The sequence below is a fragment of the Passer domesticus genome, unplaced genomic scaffold, assembly GCF_036417665.1.
Source record: "Passer domesticus isolate bPasDom1 unplaced genomic scaffold, bPasDom1.hap1 HAP1_SCAFFOLD_104, whole genome shotgun sequence".
Classification (NCBI taxonomy): Eukaryota; Metazoa; Chordata; class Aves; order Passeriformes; family Passeridae; genus Passer; species Passer domesticus.
In genome coordinates, this window is record NW_026989905.1 from 175,094 (window position 1) to 193,152 (window position 18,059).

The 18,059-nt window shown below is 55.9% G+C and overlaps 1 protein-coding gene across 1 annotated transcript; it reads left to right on the forward strand.

Annotated features, from left to right (window-relative positions):
* Positions 1–340: 340 nt before the first annotated feature.
* Positions 341–4,391, forward strand: LOC135291702 (uncharacterized). The gene is made up of 9 exons (XM_064405965.1): positions 341–486; positions 574–645; positions 732–830; positions 1,266–1,373; positions 1,542–1,613; positions 2,251–2,322; positions 2,629–2,742; positions 3,371–3,536; positions 4,062–4,391. The coding sequence occupies exons 3-9, from the start codon at positions 794–796 to the stop codon at positions 4,318–4,320; spliced, it is 828 nt and encodes a 275-aa protein (XP_064262035.1). The 5' UTR covers positions 341–486; positions 574–645; positions 732–793; the 3' UTR covers positions 4,321–4,391.
* The last annotated feature ends 13,668 nt before the right edge of the window (positions 4,392–18,059 follow it).

Below are 18,059 nucleotides of genomic sequence, written 5' to 3' on the forward strand. Positions count from 1 at the left end.
GGCCCTGTCTACCAGGGCTGCCCAGGCTGCTCCACTCCAAGTGCAGCGAGCAGGTGAGCCGGCAGCCTGGCTGCCCTTTCCCGGAACAGCGCTCCCTGCTCCCGGGAAGCGCTGGGGATGGTTTTGCACAGGGCTTTAGGGAGGGTTTCCTGTGTGGGAGTGAGAGAGCCCCCATGGTCCCTGGGCTCCTCCAGCCACCCATCCAGGGATGTTGCACAGGGCCTGCAAAGAGGGTGGAGAGTGACCAGAGCCAGTCCAGAGCTCCCCAGGCCCCTGTGCAGCTTTGGCCTTGTCCACTGACATCTGGCAGCCAAGGCCTTACCCGACCCCCTTACAGTGCCCAGTTCTCTAAGGGAGAGGGGAATCCCAGCACACCATGGAAATGGGTCTGATCAGATTTGTGCTCCCCTCTAGATGAGCATACTAGGAAGGCTTCTTCAGCAGCTTGGCTTAATGAAGATTTCCAGGGTCTTAACCCTCCAGCAGGTATGTTGTCAATGTTGCTAAAAGAATAATCATTGAGAACCTGGCAGGAAGCAGGTGACAGGAGCTTCTGTGGCTGTTGAATTACAGGTGTGTCTGCAGGAAAGACTTTTCAGGCTCCTTTCCTGGTTGCTGCACACAAGCCCCGCTCCCATGGCAGGGGTGAGTAGTGTGTGCCTGCTGACCCCACAGGCTGAGCCCTGGTTCTGTGGGATCCATTCACCTGAAATGCAAATGCTTTTCTTAAGGTCCTCCGAGAGGGAGGAACAAACCTAGAGGAGACAGCAAGTCCCTGGAGGCATCCAAACAGATGGACAGGATCTGGAGTGACCTGGAGAGACAACGTGGTGGGTGCATTTCCCTCATGCTTCCCCTGGGACTCAGTAGCCGGGGGCTTTGGCTGTACATCTGGACACGCTGTGCCCGGCACAGCAGGAAGGGATCCATGGCAGCCTCGCTGCCCCATGCTGCTGCTGCTGCTTTGACACGCTGCAGGGCTGTTTCCCAGTCTGGCCTGGCTGCAGCTTCTGCCCAGCCTCTGCAGGAAGGCATTTGGCATCAGCTGCCAGGGAGCCCAAACTGCACCATGGCCCACCCTGAGATCCCCTGCACTTTCCCAGTCTGTGAGCGCATCTGGAGGGGCAGCTCTTTGGAGGAGGCAGGGCCCTGGTCTTTCTCCTTAATCTTATCCATTACTTAGACAAGCATTGCCTCCTGAGGATGCCACATTCCCATTGGGAAACAACCCCACCTAATTCACCTGTCCTTTTTCCTTTCTGCAGACATGGAAGGAGAGCCTGTGCTGAAGGCTGAGTTTCCCAGAGGAAGCAGTGGCTCCATGGTAGCCTCTGCTGCAGGAAGGGAGGCGATGCCAGGCACAGGCCCAGGAGGTAATTGCTGTGCCTCTGGGCCTGAGCCCTGCTGAGGCTTCAGCTGCCCTCTCTGCTGCTTGGCAGTGCAGGCACACAGCATTACCTGACCCCCTTGCAGTGCTCGGTTCCCTATACAAGGGGATCCCAGCACAGCATGGAACAGTTCCCATCTCTGCTCCTTTCTAGATTGGGAACGTGACTTCCATCACTGGGAAACGCTGTTAAAGCACAGTTTAAGGATGTTGGAGCTTGGTGATGGTAGGTTTTCAGCAACACTTTGCTAACAGAGCAATCATTGTCCAAGTGTAATCATTGTCCAGAGTAATATTCCTCTGTCATTTCCCTTGAGATCCTCTGAAGTTTGATGGATTGTGGAAATCCTAGCCTCCAAATTTCTACTCTTGTACCCTACAGTGATCCCACAGGATTGCTGGCAGTGGGAGGAAGGAGCATTTATCTGTCCATCTTCCTCCCGTGTGCAATGCCAGTGTGTCCTTCCGTGTGCTCTGTGCAGCCAGGGAGAAGAGCAGAGAGGGAAGGGGCCGGGCCCAGGGCTGTGCCCCGGGGCTGAGCCTTTGGCAGCTCCTTTGCCAGCCCCAAGGAGCCTGAGCTGCTCCTGCTGCCACTGCCAAGCCCTGGCCCTGCCCGGGTCTGGGTTTAGAGCTGCTGGCAGCTCCAGGGAGTCCTTTCTGCCCACACAGCCCCCCAAGGGGCCCCTTCCATCCCAGTGTGGGGCCACTGCAGGCACGAGGTCCCCCTCCTCCTGAGTGGGAGGCAGAGCTGAGGGAGTGCTTTGGAGGGCACCAGTCACCCAGGTGCCCTCACTGCCACTCAGGCCTGAAGGAGAATCTTCAGCAGGGTCACAGCAGCTCTTCTGTCCTGCCGTTCTTTGCAGCTAACCCGGTTGGTGAAAGTGATCTGGCTTCCCAACCCACGTCCAGGACTGAGCCTCGGGGAGATGCTGAGGGTAGGTCAAGGCCTTTCCCCTGGAAGAGGTGCCAGCTCAAGAGCCCAAAGCTTGGCCACAGAGGCAGCGCTGCAGGTGCCAGCACAGAACCATGCACGTGTGTCCTCTTGCCCTGCACAATCCCCTCATGATTTCTGCTCAGCACTGGCAGCTGTCTGGGGAAGGGAGGGCCCTGGCCCAGACACAAAAGCCCAGATACTTTGTAAATCTTTTCCCAATTTTTGATAAGCATGCTGCCTTGAAGATGCCAGCAAAGGAATGGGGAATTGTTCCATCTGATCCAATTGTCCTTTTTTGTTTCTCAAGTGATGGACCAAAAGGCAGGGCTGAAGGAGGTGTTTCCCCAAGGAAGCAGGGGCTCACTGGCAGCCCCTGCTGCAGGAAGGAAGGCGATGCCAGACACGGGCACAGGCACAGCAGGTAATTGCTGTGCCGGGCTCAGCCCTGGCCGGGGCTGTGTGGCAGCAGCTCTTCCCCCAGGGCCTGCCCTTGCCCAGCCCGGCAGCAGCCAAAGCTGGAGGCGCCTTGGCTTCCAGGCCTCTGGAGCTGGTTCAGAGCCCCGGGGAAACGGGACTGGTGCAGCAGCGTCCCTGGTGCTGCAGCTGCTGCAGAGCTGGCCCTGAGTGCCCAGAGGCCCAAGGCACAGGAGCAGCCCCCGAGCGGGAGCCCTGCCGCCAGCCCAGGGCCAGAGCCAGCCCTGGCTCCCGACTGGGCAGGGGCTGCGCTGGATCCTGACAGGGCCTGAGCCTGTCCCCTGGGGCTGGGGGAGCTGTCACGGGGCAGGGAGGGCCAGGGCTGGCAGTGGCTGCTCAGGGATGGCTTTGGCCCATGTCCCTGGCAGCAGCCGCTGCCCAAGCAGCTGCGCTTCCCCGGGCTCTCCTCCCGGCCTGCTGGGCTTTGTTGGCTGGCACAGCCTGTGCCAAGGGCCGGCAAGGTGCCTGCAGGCCCCAGCTCTGGGGGAAACAGAGAACGTCCTGCCCATATCCACCGTGCTGCCAGCTCAGCAGTGCAGCACAGCACGGGCTCACGCTCCCCATTGCTCCCACAGATGCAGCCGGCACCACAACACCTGTTCCTGATGCCGAGGATGGCCTGGGAAGGGGCTTCTATATGGGAACAGGCTGCTGGGCAGGGTTAATGGCAGGCCTGCTTATTTTGGACCTTATTATCATATTGTGCTGTGTCAAAATCTGGTGTAACTGGAAGAAGAAATGGTGAGTGGTTATCTTTCCCTGAAAGAGCTTCTTTTGAAAGTGTAATGTAGACAGGAAGCATTCCCACAGAGGCTGCATTGGAGCTGTGGCCAGTCCATGGTTCTCCAAACAGCTCTGCTGAGGGTTCTGCTGCTGCCCAGTGCTTCCATTGGCCTCTCAATTGCTGGGCCTTGTCCTGGGGGCCCCGCTGGGGCAGCAGCCAGTGCTGGCTCCCACTGAGGCTGCCTGGCCAAAAGCAGCCCCAGGGGCACGCGGCAGAGGCAGAGGGAGGTGGGGAGGAGAAAGAGCAGGGCTGAGATTGCCCTTGAAAGGCAGAGGCGCTCTGGGGCCCGCTTCTGGCCAGGGACCCTGCCCAGAGCCGTGCCCTGCTGGCCAGGGCCTTGAGGGGCAGCTGTCCAGCTGGGCCCAGCTGTGCCAGCAGCTCCAGCCGTGCTGGGGAGCCTTGCCAGCTCTGGGCCCTGCTGTGCACGAGGGTCCCTGTGTGCCACTGGCAGCTGGGGCCTCAGCCACCTCCTCTCTCCACAGGAGCACCTCTGGAACTTCACAAGTCCAGCCAAATACCTCAGTCATGGAGAACTTGGCCTGTCGTCGTGCATCTCTGTGCCAGTGTCCATTGTCCCTTCCACAGGTGTATTACCAGCTTGTAGCTGGAAGTATGCTACAAGCACTGCCTAGAACAGCTCCGTCTCTCCCTGAAGGGACTGGCCTAGCTGCCCATCCAGGACAGGAGGTGCAGCACTCTAGCCAGGGAATGGATTATTCGCAAAGTTATATTTACTTGTAAAAATATTAGATGTTTATTAAAAACCTTATTAGAAATATAACAGGACAGTGAATAAAGACAATGTTACTGTGCCGGGAGTAGAGGATTTTTCCCACCACATTCTCATCCACACAATGGAGGTTTCACCTTTCAACTCTTTTGCCCTTCTTAAAGTTCTGTCCATCGACTCCTTCTTTGATGTCCAGTGCTGGAGTTTACTTCCTTACATCTCGCTTGGAGGTCAGGTGCTGCTGTCGTAGCAAGGTGACCCTCTTAAATGTCTCAAACTCAGGTAATCCCAAGATAACAACACAACAGGGGGTAAAACATATCTATAAATATATAAAACTTCTCTTAACAAATATACATGATATTTCTCCTTTATTGTGAGAGTCAACTGTCACTTTACTCATCTATCACAGGCTTGAGTCCAGCTTCAGCTCAGGTGTCTGTGTGCTACCACCAGCACTGGCGGAGCTGCTCGTCTGGGCACAGCCAGGCATGGGCAGGCAGCAGCTGGGCATGGGGCTCATCAGACCAACAGCACCCTCATGTTATCTTTGTCTTTCATTTTAAAACATTTAGATATATTTTTCCTTTGCAGCATTGAGGAGAGTTTTTCATAGAATACGGACACCAGATATTTGTTCCCCTTTCCTCCAACAGTTCTGTAATTGATAAAGTAGTTTTACAGTCAGGGAAACCTAGAATCTTCTGACACTTTGGCAATAAAAAGTAAAATTGCTTTTAATTCTTAATGTTCAGTCTTACACAGCCCAGGCACGACCGGCATAGCTCGGGGGAATTATCCCAAACAGGCTCAGGGCACTCGGGTTCTGAGCAGTCCTGCTGGGGTCCCTCCATGGGGACACATCCTGAAACCTGGGAGTGACTGCATGGGGTGCCCATGGTGAGGACAGGACAGAGAGGGAGAGCAAGGCTCCAGTGTGTCCTTAGTGGGCCTGAGCCTGTCCCCTGGGGCTGGGGGAGCTGTCACGGGGCAGGGAGGGCCAGGGGTGGCAGTGGCTGCTCAGGGGTGGCTTTGGCCCCTGTCCCTGGCAGCAGCCACTGCCCAAGCAGCTGCGCTGCCCCCGGGCTCTCCTCCCGGCCTGCTGGGCTTTGCTGGCTGGCACAGCCTGTGCCAAGGGCCGGCAAGGTGCCTGCAGGCTCCAACTCTGGGGGAAACAGAGAACGTCCTGCCCGTATCCACCGTGCTGCCAGCTCAGCAGTGCAGCACAGCACGGGCTCACTCTCCCCACGGATCTTGTAGAGGTTCAAAGCAAGACAGGAACACGTGCCCTGCTTCCACTTTGATGAATCCCAATGATTTTCTGCTTGCAGGACGGGCACAAGCAGAGCATGATAGGTATAGCAGAGCCTCTGTTCACTGTGTCACTTGCCATGGCCTCTTTCACAGTTGTATCTTTCTCCCTTCATATGTCCTGCCAAACACCTAAGGGAGAACTGGACTTCTAATTGCATGGCACATCTCCAGGCCCATGCCCGATGTCCCTGTGCCAGCTGCTTTAGCAGCTTGTTGCTGTGCAGATGCTGCCTCCAGCCAGACAAGGTCCTCTCCCCTTGAAGGCACTGGCCCTGCTCTCTGGCCCCTACTGAAGGTGGGCAGGGCTTGGCCCAGCTCTTCTCTTGCACTAAAGAGATGGAGCTGTCACCCCAGTGTGCGGGTGGTAGCAGCAGCAAAGCCCAGCCAGGATCAGCACTGGCTGAGCTGCGTGCCCAGGGGCAGCTGGGGATGGGCACGGTGTGGGCAGGCAGGAGCCAGGCAGGGGCTGCTGTGACCAGTGGCGGGTCCCCGGAGAGGATGGGGCAGCCCATGCTGAGCGTCCCTGGGCTGAGGGACCTTTCCTTCCCTGGGACCATCTGGGCCTGGACCTCCTCCAATGGCATGCCCAGGAAAAGAGGGAAGCCATCAAGAGCCTGTGAGTTACGCAGGGATGGGCTGCAGCTTCCTCCCTCCTTGGTTAGCGGGTGGATTAAAAGAGGCCTCTAGGGTTTGTGGCAAACAGGAGTGGGCAAACAGGGCCATGGCATGTCTCTGAGAGACAATTCACGAGGCAGTGTGCACAGGCAGGGCAAGCAGGCAGGGTTGCAGGTTTTCTTGCTAGGAAGGTTTACTGTGTGTTGTTTGCAGTGTTTCTGTTGGTTGCTTGGTTTTGGGGTTTCTGGTAGTAGTGGTTTTTACGCAATTGAAAACTGTAGTTAGTACAAGTGCATGTAACTAGATGGAACCCTCCAAAAAGGATGTGTCTGTCCTGACCCATTCCTGTGCAGAGTGTTTGAGCTTAGCAGTGGTTTCAGGGGGCAGTGCGGAGAAAAGCTGCCTGCGGTGTGAACAGGTGAATGATCTCCTTTCACTGGTGGCCGAGCTTAGGGAGGAAGTTTAAAGACTAAGGAGTATCAGGGAAAGTGAAAGGGAAATAGATTGGTGGAGTTCAGCCCTTCCATCTTTACGGAAGGCCCAGCAAGAGTCACAGGACTCCTATGCCGCACACTCTCAGGCAAGAGAAGGACACCTGGTAGATGAAGGGGAGTGGAAATGGTCCCTGCACGGGGAGGTTATGATAAAAATTCCTCCTGACCCCCATCCCCTAGCCAGGGGCCACTTCAGAATAGGTATGACCCCCTGGATCTAAAGAGTCGGCCAAATGATTAAGAAGAAAATTATCTGTCCGGAGAGCCTCCTAATTATGATTAATCTGTATACAAGGATTGCCACCTCTAACATCAAAAAGGAAAGAATGGTAATCGTGGTGGGTGACTCCCTTCTGAGGGGAACAGAGGGCCCCATGTCAAGGGGATCCACCCCACAGAGAGCTCTGCTGCCTCCCTGGGGCCCAGGTGCAGGATATTCCTGAGGGACTTCCTGGGCTCATTCATTCCTCTAATTATTATCCACTGTTGAAACTCCAGGCTGGAAGTGATGAGATTGAGGAGTGTCAGGACCATTGAAAGGGACTTTAGGGCACAGGGACAAGTGGTTGATAGGACAGGGACACAGGTAGTCTTTTCCTCAGTCCCTTTGCTGGCTGAGAAAAATGGTGAAAGTAATAGGAGAGCTCATATCATCAACAAGTGGCTCAAGGGCTGGTGTCATTGGCAGAATTTTGGATTCTTTGATCATGGCGCAGCTTTGATGGCACCTGGCCTGCTGGAACCTGATGGGCTCCAGCTCTCTGTTAAGGGCAGAAGGATTTTAGCTGATGAGCTTGCAGAACTTTTCGAGAGGGCTTTAAACTAGGTTTGAAGAGGGAACGGGATGCAGCTGGGCTGTCTGGAAGCAGGCCCAAGGGTGGTAAGCCTGAGTTAGGGATGAAATCAGCAGCCCAGCTGAGGTGCATGGATACCAGTGCACACAGCATGGGTAACAAACAGCAAGAGCTGGAGGCCATGGTCCAGCAGCAGAGCTGTGATGTCATTGCCATCACAGAAATGTGGTGGGATGCCTCACATGGCTGGAGCACTACACTGGATGGCTACGAGCTCTTCAGGAGAGACAGGAAAGGGAGAAGAGGTGGAGACGTGGCTCTTTTTATATTCGAGAGGCTTTGGACACCATGGATATTGAAACTAATGATGATGAAGTGGAATGCCTATGGATGAGAATGAGGGGGAAGGCCAACAAGGCTGACATCCTACTGGGAGTCTGTCATCATCCACCCAACCAGGAAGAAGTGGTGGACAACTCATTCTATAAACAGCTAGAGGATGTTTCAGGATCATCAGCCCTTGTTCTTGTAGGTGACTTCAACTTGCCAGACATCTGCTGGGAACTTAATACAACAGAAGAAAAAGCAGCCCAGGAAATTTGTAGAGTGTGTGGAGGACAAGTGTTGGTTGCAGCAGGTGGGTGAGCCCAGCAGGGGAGGGACTATGTTAGATCTGCTGTTTGCAGATAGAGGTGGGCTGGGGGGACATGTGGTGGCTGGAGGCCGCTTGGGGCATAGTGATCATGAAATGATGGAATTTGTTGCATTGTAAGCTGATCTGTAGTCAGCATTAATCAAGTTCTAAGAAGCAGTCCAGCTCAGCTCCATGAACTAGCCTCTGTGTTTGACTGACAGAAGCTCACATCCAATGGGAACTCTCCTAGGATGCAGACATTGTCTTGGTTCAGAGTCTGGGGGCACACAGATAGACCAATGAGCTGTCTTGGCCCAGAAAATTTAGGTGGGCTATAAAAGAACACTCCGGACAATAAACAAGGCTGTTTTTCTGAGGAAACACGAGTGGTCTGTCTTATGTCTCAGACAGGGGAACACCAATGTATGAAGAATTCTTGGTATTTTGTGAAAACAGGAGGAACATCAAGAAGACTTCTACACATGACTTTCAGAGGGCAGACTTTGGCCTGTTTAGGAGACTTCTTCAGAGAGTTCCTTGGCAAGCAGCCCTTAAAAACCAAGGAGTCCAGGAAAGGTGGGCATGCTTCAAAACAGAGATATACAGGGCACAGGAACAGTCTGTCTCTGGGTGCCGAAAGATGAGTCAATGAGGCAAACGCCCAGCCTGGATGGGCAAGGAGGTTTTGGAGGAATTTAGGAATAAAAAGAGGATGTATCATCTTTGGAAGGAGGATCAAGTCTCTCAGGAAGTTTTTAAAGGAGCTGCTAGAGCACGTAGGAAAAAAAAAAATTAGGGAGGCCAAAGCTCAGTTTGAACTTAAAATGGTGACTTCTGTAAGGGATAATAAAAAAATGTATTTACAAATATATCACCGATAAAAGGAAGGGTAAGACCAACCTTTGTTCTTTCTTAGATGTGGGAGGGAACTTAGGAACTGCAGATGAGGACAAGGCAGAGGCACTGAACACCTTCTTTGCCTCAGTCTTTAGTAGGAAGACGACTTGTCCTCAGGACAAGTGTCCTGCTGGGCTGGTAGATGGTGTCAGGGAGCAGAATGGGCCCCCTGTTAGCCAAGAGGAGGCAGCCAGAGAACTGCTGAGCTGCTTGGATGTTCCTAAATCTATGGGGCCAGATGGGATCCACCCCAGGGTGATGAGGGAGCTGGCAGATGAGCTGGTGAAGCCGCTCTCCATCATTTACCAACAGTCCTGGCTCACTGGTGAGGTTCCAGATGACTGGAAGATGGCCAATGTGACGCCCATGTACAACAAGGGTGGGAAGGAGGATCCTTGTAATTATAGGCCAGTCAGTCTGACCTCAGTACCCAGTAAGGTGATGTAACAGTTTATACTGAGTCATCACACGGCACTTCCAGGATGGCCAGGGTATCAGACCCAGCCAGCAGGGGTTTAGGAGGGGTACGTCGTGTCTGACCAACCTGATCTCCTTTTATGAGCAAGTGACCTGCCTGATGGATGCAGGAAAGGCTGTGGATGTGTCTATTTGGACTGCAGAAAGGCCTTTGCACTGTCTTCCACAGCACGCTCCTGGAAAAGCTGCAGCCCAGGGCCGGGAGAGGAACACTCTTTGCTGGGCTCAGAACTGGCTGGATGGCTGGCCCGGAGAGGGGTGCTGAACGGTGCTGCACCCAGCTGGCAGCCAGTCACCAGTGGTGTCCCTCCGGGCTCTGTGCTGGGGCCAGCTCTGATCAATGGTTTTATTGACAACATGGATGAGGGGATTGAGTCTTTCATTAGTAAATCTGCAGACAACACTAAGCTGGGAGAGTGTGTTGATCTGTTGGAAGGTAGGAGGGCTCTGCAGGGAGAGCTGGAATGGTTGGAGCAATGGGCAGAGTCCAGTGGGATGAAGCTCAGTAGGTGCAAGTGCCCAGTGCTGCACTTTGGCCACAAGAAGCACCTGCAGTGTTCTAGGCTGGGGATAGTGTGGCTGGACAGTGGCCAGGCAGAAAGGGACCTGGGGGCACTTGGTCACAGCCAGCTGAACATGAGCCAGCAGTGTGGCCTGGTGGCCAAGGAGGCCAATGGCTCCTGGCCTGTGTCAGGAACAGTGTGGCCAGCAGGAGCAGGGAGGTCATTCTGTCCCTGTTCTTGGCACTGCTGAGGCCGCACCTCGAGTGCTGTGTCCAGTTCTGGGCCATCAGTTTGGGAAGGACATTGAGTTGCTCGAGCACATCCAGAGGGGGCAACGAGGATGGTGAGGGGCTGGGAGCACAAGCCCTGGTGAGGAATGACTGAGGGAGCTGGGGGTGTTTACCCTGGAGAAAAGGAGAGTCCGTGGTGACCTTATCACTCCACAGCTCCCTGAAGGGTAGTTGTAGTCAGGTGGGGTTGGTTTCTTTCTCCAGAGAGCACTGACAGAACCAGAGGACACAGTCTCAAGCTGCATCAAGGGAAATGTAGGTTGGATATCATGAAAATATTTTCCACAGAAAGAGTGATAAAATTCTGGAATGGCCTGCCAGGGGAGGTGGTGGAGACACCATCCCTGGATGGGTTTAAATAAGACTGAATGTGGCACTCGGTGCCATGGTTTAGTTGTGGTGTTGGGACATGGGTTGGACTGGATGATCTTGAAGGTCTCTTCCAACCTGGTCATTCTGTGAATTCTGTATGAATACTGAGCATCTCCAGGGACACAGCCTGACCTGCAATGTCAGTAGGCGAAAAAAAAGTTTTGTGAATGGCCCTTTGATGAAGCAAAACATTTACAATCAGGGCAGTCCATTCATAGAGATGGGGGCACACTCTGGGGGTACAGCTAAGGCCATGAGGTCACAGCAGGGCTCTGGGGTCACAGCTGGCTGAGCTCACAGCAGGCCCTGAGGTCACAGAGGTACCAGAGGTGCCAGAGCCCCGTGGTTGCACAGCAGCACAAGGAGCCAGCAGTCAGTCCCTGAGCACAACTGTTGCAGCAGCAGCGGCTGTGGCAGCAGCGGTGCTGACATTGGGACAGCGGTGTCGGGACAGCGGTGGCAGCAAGAGCTGCGGGACTGGCAGAGGGCAAGGCACCATGGCCCTTGCTCTGCGCCTCCTCCTCCTGCTGCTCCTGGCCGTGGCCCTGCCTGCCAGGGCTGCCCAGGCTGCTCCGCTGCAAGCGCGGCGAGCAGGTGAGCCGGCAGCCTGGCTGCCCTTTCCCGGGACAGTGCTCCCTGCTCCCTGGGAAGCGCTGGGGATGGTTTTGCCCAGGGCATTAGGGAGGGTTTCCTCTGTGGGAGGGAGAGGGTCCCAAGGGGCCCTGGACAGCCCCATTTCCCTTTCCTCTCCCAGAATGTTACACAGGGCAGGGAAAGAGGGTGGAGAGTGGCCAGGAGCCAGCCCAGTGTTCCCCAGGCCCCTGTGCAGCTTTGGCCATGTCCATTCACAACTGGCTCCCATGGCCTTTCCTTTCCCATTTCCTGTACCCAGCTCCCTGAGGCAGAAGGGGATAAAATGCAGCATGGAAATAGTTATGATCTCTGCTCCCTCTAGATTTGGATGGCGACATAAATTATTTGCAAGTACTGGTGAATGACACTTTAAAGATCTTGGAAAATGCTGGAGGCAAGTTCTGAATTTCTGTTTTATCTGATAGAATAATCAGTGTCAATGTGGCAAGAGCTCATTCATGCCACTTTCCTCAAGGTTCTGTCAGGGTTGAAAGGCTGAAAAATTTGCTCTGCTCCCTTCTGGAGCCCTGAGGGATCCCACAGGATCGCTGTCAGTGGGAGGAAGGAGCATTTAGTTGTCAGTCTTCCTCCTGTGTGCAATGCCAGTGTGTCCTTCCATGTGCTCTGTGCAGCCACAGAGAAGAGCAGAGAGGGAAGGGGCCGGGCCCAGGGCTGTGCCCCGGGGCTGAGCCTTGTGGGCAGCCTGAGGATCTCCTGCAGTGCCACAGGAGCTCTTCTGTCCTGCCTTTCTTTGCAGCTGAACCTGCTGGTGAAGGTGGTGCAGCTTCCCAAGCCACATCCAGGACTGAGGCTCTGGGAGATGCTGAGGGTAGGTCAAGGCCTTTCCCCCTGGGAGAGCTGCCAGCTCAGAGCCCAAAGCTGGGCCAGGGGGGCATCGCTGCAGGTGCCAGCACAGAACCATGCACGTGTGTGCCCTCGCCCTGCGCGATCCCCTCACCGCTCCTGCGGCTCAGTGGTGCCCGTGCAGATCAGCAGAGATGGCAGAAGCTTCTGTGGCTGTTGTGTTACAGGTGTGTCTGCAGGGAGGACTTCTCCAGCTCCTTTGCTGATTCCTACAGAGAAGCCTGCCTCCCATGGCAGGGGTGAGTAGTGTGTCCCTGCTGACCCCACAGGCTGATCCCTGCTTTTGTGGGATCTGTTCCGAGGAAATAGAAATATTCCTCTTAAGGTCCCCTGAGAATGGAGAACAAACCCAGAAGGAACAGTAAGTCCCTGGAGGCATCCAAACACATGGAGAAGATGCTGAGTGATCTGGAATGATGCCGTGGAGGATGCATTTCCCTCATGCTTCCCCTGGGACTCAGCATCTGGGGGCTTTGGCTGCACATCTGGACACGCCGTGCCAGGCACAGTGGGAAGGGATCCATGGCAGCCTCTCTGCCCCGCTGCTGCTTTCACGCCCTGCAGGGCTGCTTCCCAGCCTGGCCTGGCTGCAGCTTCAGCCCAGCCTCTGCAGGAAGGCATTTGGCATCAGCTGACAGGCAGCCCAAACTGCACCACAGGCCATGCCCAACCTGAGGTCCCCTGCGATTTTGCAGTATCCAGGCTGATCACTAACAGTGGGTGTTTTGGTGAAAGTGGGCCCTGTCCTACCTAGGATGTTTATGTCTTTGACAAGAATTGCCTCTTGAAGATGCCGCCTCTCCAGTGGGGATCAGTCTTACCTGATGAGCTGTTGCTTTTCCTTTCTCCACAAGTGGATGGAGAGGCTGTACAGAAGGCGGCGTTTCCCGAAGGAAGCAGTGGCTCCATGCCAGCCTCTGCTGCAGGAAGAGAGGCGATGCCAGGCACAGGCATGGGAGGTAATTGCTGTGCCTCTGGACTTGAGACCTGCTGCGGTTTGAGCTGCCCTCTCTGCTGCTTGGCAGTGCAGGCACAGCCCAGGGGAATTATCCCGAGCAGGCTCAGGGCACTCGGTACTGAGCAGTCCTGCTGGGGTCCCTGCGTGGGAGGGAGATCCTGAAACCTAGGAGCGACTGCATTCCCATGGTGGGGAATTGACAGAGCAGGACAGGAAGTCTCCAGTGTGTCCTGAGGGGCCTGGTTATGTCCTCTCCCTTCAGGGAGGAATTTCAGGGGGAAGAGGAATAGAGGGAGAGAAGAAATTAGGAAGGGAGGGAGAGAGGGCAGAGGGAGGGAGGGATGATTGTGGCAGTGCCTGCTGCATTTTTTCACTAGTGCTTTAGCAAGAGTTTTAGCTCTGGGAGTGGGAGAGCCCAAATGCACCCCGGGCTGCTCCAGCCACCTCGCCAGGGATGTTACACGGGGCCTGCAGAGAGGATGGGGATTGGCCAGGAGCCTGCCCAGAGCTCCCGAGGCCCCTGTGCAGCTTTGGCCACGTCCATTCACATCTGGCTCCCACAACCTTACCCAACCCACTTGCAATGCCCTGTTATCTGAGGCAGAGGGGGCCACAATACACCAGGGAAATGGTTCTGATCTGTGCTCCCTTCTAGATCGGGATGGCAAATTGCACTATTTGGATGCCCTGCTGGATGATGGCTTAAGGCTCTTGAAGAATGCTGGAGGCAAGTTGTCCCTGTGCCTTTCTTAACAATATCCTGACAGCGCTGCAGGTGCCAGCACAGATCCATGCACGTGTGTGCCCTTGCCCTGCGCGATCCTCTCACAGCTCCTGCGGCTCAGTGGTGCCTGTGCAGATCAGCAGAGATGGCAGAAGCTTCTGTGGCTGTTGTGTTACAGGTGTGCCTGCAGAGAAGACTTTCCCAGGTCCTTTGGTGGATGTTGCACGCAAGCCCAGCTCCCATCGCAGGGGTGAGTAGTGTGTCCCTGCTGACCCCACAGGCTGAGCCCTGCTTTTGTGGGATCTGTTCCTGGGAAATGGAACTCTGTTGCTCTAAGGTCCTCCGAGGCGAAAGAACAAAGCTACAGGTCACAAGAAACCCCATGAGACACTCAAAATCACGGGACAAATGGTGAAAGAATTACTGCAAACCGAACAAGGTGGGTGCATTTCCCTCATGCTTCCCCTGGGACTCAGCAGTCAGGGCCTTTGGCTGCACATCTGGACACACCGTGCCCAGCACAGCGGGAAGGGATCCATGGCAGCCTCGCTGCCCCACTGCTGCTTTCACGCCCTGCAGGGCTACTTCCCAGCCTGGCCTGGCGGCAGCATCTGCCCAGTCTCTGCAGGAAGGCATTTGGCGTCAGCTGACAGACAGCCCAAACTGCACCACGGGCCTGAGATTCCCTGAAATTTCATAGTCTCCAGGATGATCACTAAGGGCGGGTGTTATCATGAAAGTGGACCCTGGCCTACCCAGAAAATTGTGTGGATTCCTGATCCTTAACCATGACTTTCACAAGTACTGGCTGCTGAAGATGCCACCTCCCCAATGGGGAACAGCCCCACCTGATCCAGCCGTCCCTCTTCCTTTCTCCAGAAGTGGATGGAGAGGCTGGGCAGAAGGCGGCATTTCCCGAAGGAAGCAGTGGCTCCATGACAGACTCTGCTGTAGGACTGGAGGCGATGCCAGGCACAGTCAGAGGAGGTAATTGCTGTGCCTCTGGGCCTGAGCCCTGCTGAGGCTTGAGCTGCTCTCTCTGCTGCCTGGAAGTGAGGGCACAACCCAGGGGAATTATCCCGAGCACGCTCAGGGCACTCGGGTACTGAGCAGTCCTGCTGGGGTCCCTGTGTGGGAGACACTTCCTGAAACCTGACAGTGACTGCACGGGGTGCCCATGGTGGGGAAAGGACAGAGGGGCAGAGCAAGGCTCCAGTGTGTCCTGAGAGGGCCTGGCTGGGTCCCCTTGGGCCGTGGGAGCTGTCCCAGCAGATGGAGGAAGGGTGGCTGGGAGGACAGGCAAGAGGGAGTTTGCGGGGTATACTTGCAGCACTGCCTGCTGCAGTTCTCCCCAGGGATTCAAGGAGCATTTTCCTTGTGCGACTGAGAACTGCCACGGGCCCTGGGCTGCTCCAGGCACCTCTCCAGGGATGTTGTACAGGGTCTGCAAAGAGGATAGGGATTGACCATGAGCCTGCTCAGAGCTCCCCAGGCCCCTGAGCAGCTTTGGCCTTGTCCATTCACATCTGGCTCCCATGGCCTTACCTGATCTATATGCAGTGCCCAGTTCCCTGAGGCAGAAGGGGATTCCAGCACATCATGGAAATGGTTCTGATCTTTGCAAACTTCTAGGTTGGGATCAAGACATGGATTATCTGGGAAAGCTGCTGGATTATGGCTTGAGACTCATGGGAAATCCTGGAGGCAAGTGCTCAATGTACCTTTCCTGAGAGAATACACAGTGACCAGGTGGCAAGAGCTCATACATTTGCCCTTTCACTTAAGAATATCTGAAGGTTGATGGAATATGGAAAATTTGCTCTGCTCCCTTCTGGAGCCCTGAGGGATCCCACAGGATCACTGTCAGTGGGAGGAAGGAGCATTTAGCTGTCCATCTTCCTCCCGTGTGCAATGGCCATGTGTCCTTCCATGTGTTCTGTGCAGCCACAGAGAAGAGCAGAGAGGGAAGGGGCCGGGCCCAGGGCTGTGCCCTGGGGCTGAGCCTTGTGGGCAGCCTGAGGATCTCCTGCAGTGCCACAGGAGCTCTTCTGTCCTGCCTTTCTTTGCAGCTGAACCTGCTGGTGAAGGTGGTGCAGCTTCCCAAGCCACGTCCAGGACGGAGCCTCTGGGAGATGCTGAGGGTAGGTCAAGGCCTTTCCCCCTGGGAGAGCTGCTAGCTCAGAGCCCAAAGCGGGGCTAGGGGGGCATCGCTGCAGGTGCCAGCACAGAACCATGCACGTGTGTGCCCTCGCCATGCGCGATCCCCTCCCTGCTCCTGTGGCTCAGGCACGGCAGCGGTTTGGAAACAGGAGAGCCCTGACCCTGCCCTGAAAGCCAAGACATTTTCTTAAACGTATCCCCATGTTTAACGCACATGACATCCTGAAGATGCCAGCACCCAAATCAGGAACTCTTCCATCTAATCCAACTGTCCTTTTTCCTGTCTGAAGTGATGGACCAAACATCTGTGCAGAAGGAGGCACATCCTGGAGGAAGCATATCCTCATGGGTAGCCCCTGCTGCAGGAAGGAAGGCGATGCCAGACACAGGCACAGGCACAGCAGGTAATTGCTATGCCGGGCTCAGCTCTGGCCGGGGCTGTGTGGCAGCAGCTCTTCCCCCAGGGCCTGCCCTTGCCCATCCCGGCAGCAGCCAAAGCTGGAGGCGCCTCGGCTTCCAGGCCTCTGGAGCTTGTTCAGAGCCCCGGGGAAACGGGACTGGTGCAGCAACGTCCTGGCGCTGCAGCTGCTGCGGAGCTGGCCCTGAGTGCCCAGAGGCCCAAGGCACAGGAGCAGCCCCGAGCGGGAGCCCTGCCGACAGCCCAGGGCCAGAGCCAGCCCTGGCTCCCGACTGGGCAGGGGCTGCGCTGGGTCCTGACAAGGCCTGAGCCTGTCCCCTGGGGCTGGGGGAGCTGTCACGGGGCAGGGAGGGCCAGGGCTGGCAGTGGCTGCTCAGGGATGGCTTTGGCCCGTGTCCCTGGCAGCAGCTGCCCAAGCAGCTGCGCTGCCCCCGGGCTCTCCTCCCGGCCTGCTGGGCTTTGTTGGCTGGCACAGCCTGTGCCAAGGGCCGGCAAGGTGCCTGCAGGCCCCAGCTCTGGGGGAAACAGAGAACGTCCTGCCCGTACCCACCTTGCTGCCAGCTCAGCAGTGCAGCACAGCACGGGCTCACGCTCCCCATTGCTCCCACAGATGCAGCCAGCACCACAACACGTGTTTGCGATGCCCAGAAAGGCCTCAGAAGTGTCTTCCATATGGGAACAGGCTGCTGGGCAGGGTTAATGGCAGGCCTGCTTCTGTTGGACCTTGTTCTCATATTGTGCTGTGTCAGAATCTGGTGTAACTGGAAGAAGAAATGGTGAGTGGTCATCTTTCCCTGAAAGAGTTTCTTTTGAAAGTCTAATGTAGACAGGAACCATTCCCACTGAGGCTGCAGTGGAGTTGTGGCCAGTCCATGGTTGTCCAAACAACTCTGCTGAGGGTTGTGCTGCTGCCCAGTGCTTCCATTGGCCTCTCAATTGCTGGGCCTTGTCCTGGGGGCCCCGCTGGAGCTGCAGCCAGTGCTGGCTCCCACTGAGGCTGCCTGGCCAAGAGCAACCCCAGGGGCACGGGGCATAGGCAGAGGGAGGTGGGGAGGAGAAAGAGCAGGGCCGAGGTTGCCCTTGAAAGGCAGAGGCGCTCTGGGGCCCGCTCCTGGCCAGGCACCCTGCCCAGAGCCGTGCCCTGCTGGCCGGGGCCTTGAGGGGCAGCTGTCCAGCTGGGCCCAGCTGTGCCAGCAGCTCCAGCCGTGCTGGGGAGCCTTGCCAGCTCTGGGCCCTGCTGTGCACGAGGGTCCCTGTGTGCCACTGGCAGCTGGGACCACAGCCACCTCCTCTCTCCACAGGAGCACCTCTGGAACTTCACAAGACCAGCCAAAGGCCTCAGTGCGGGAGAACTGGGCCTGTCATCATGCATCTCCGTGCCAGTGTCCATTGTCCCTTCCAGAGGTGTATTACCAGCTTATTGCTGGAAATATGCTGCAGCCAGTACCTAGAACAGAACCGTCTCTCCCTGAAGGGCCTGGCGTCGCTCTCCATCCAGGACAGGAGGTGCAGCCCTCTAGCCAGGGAATGGATTGTTCCAGAAGTTATATTTACTTGTAAAAATTTTAAATGTTTATTAAAAACCTTATTAGAAATATAACAG

Bases quoted from the DNA above. Each gene is read 5' to 3' on its own strand.
- LOC135291702 (XM_064405965.1), top strand. From the start codon at position 794: ATGGACAGGATCTGGAGTGACCTGGAGAGACAACGTG. The intron at 1,614-2,250 runs GTAGGTTTTCAG...CGTTCTTTGCAG, and splicing joins GATGTTGGAGCTTGGTGATG to CTAACCCGGTTGGTGAAAGT. The intron at 2,743-3,370 runs GTAATTGCTGTG...TTGCTCCCACAG, and splicing joins CACGGGCACAGGCACAGCAG to ATGCAGCCGGCACCACAACA.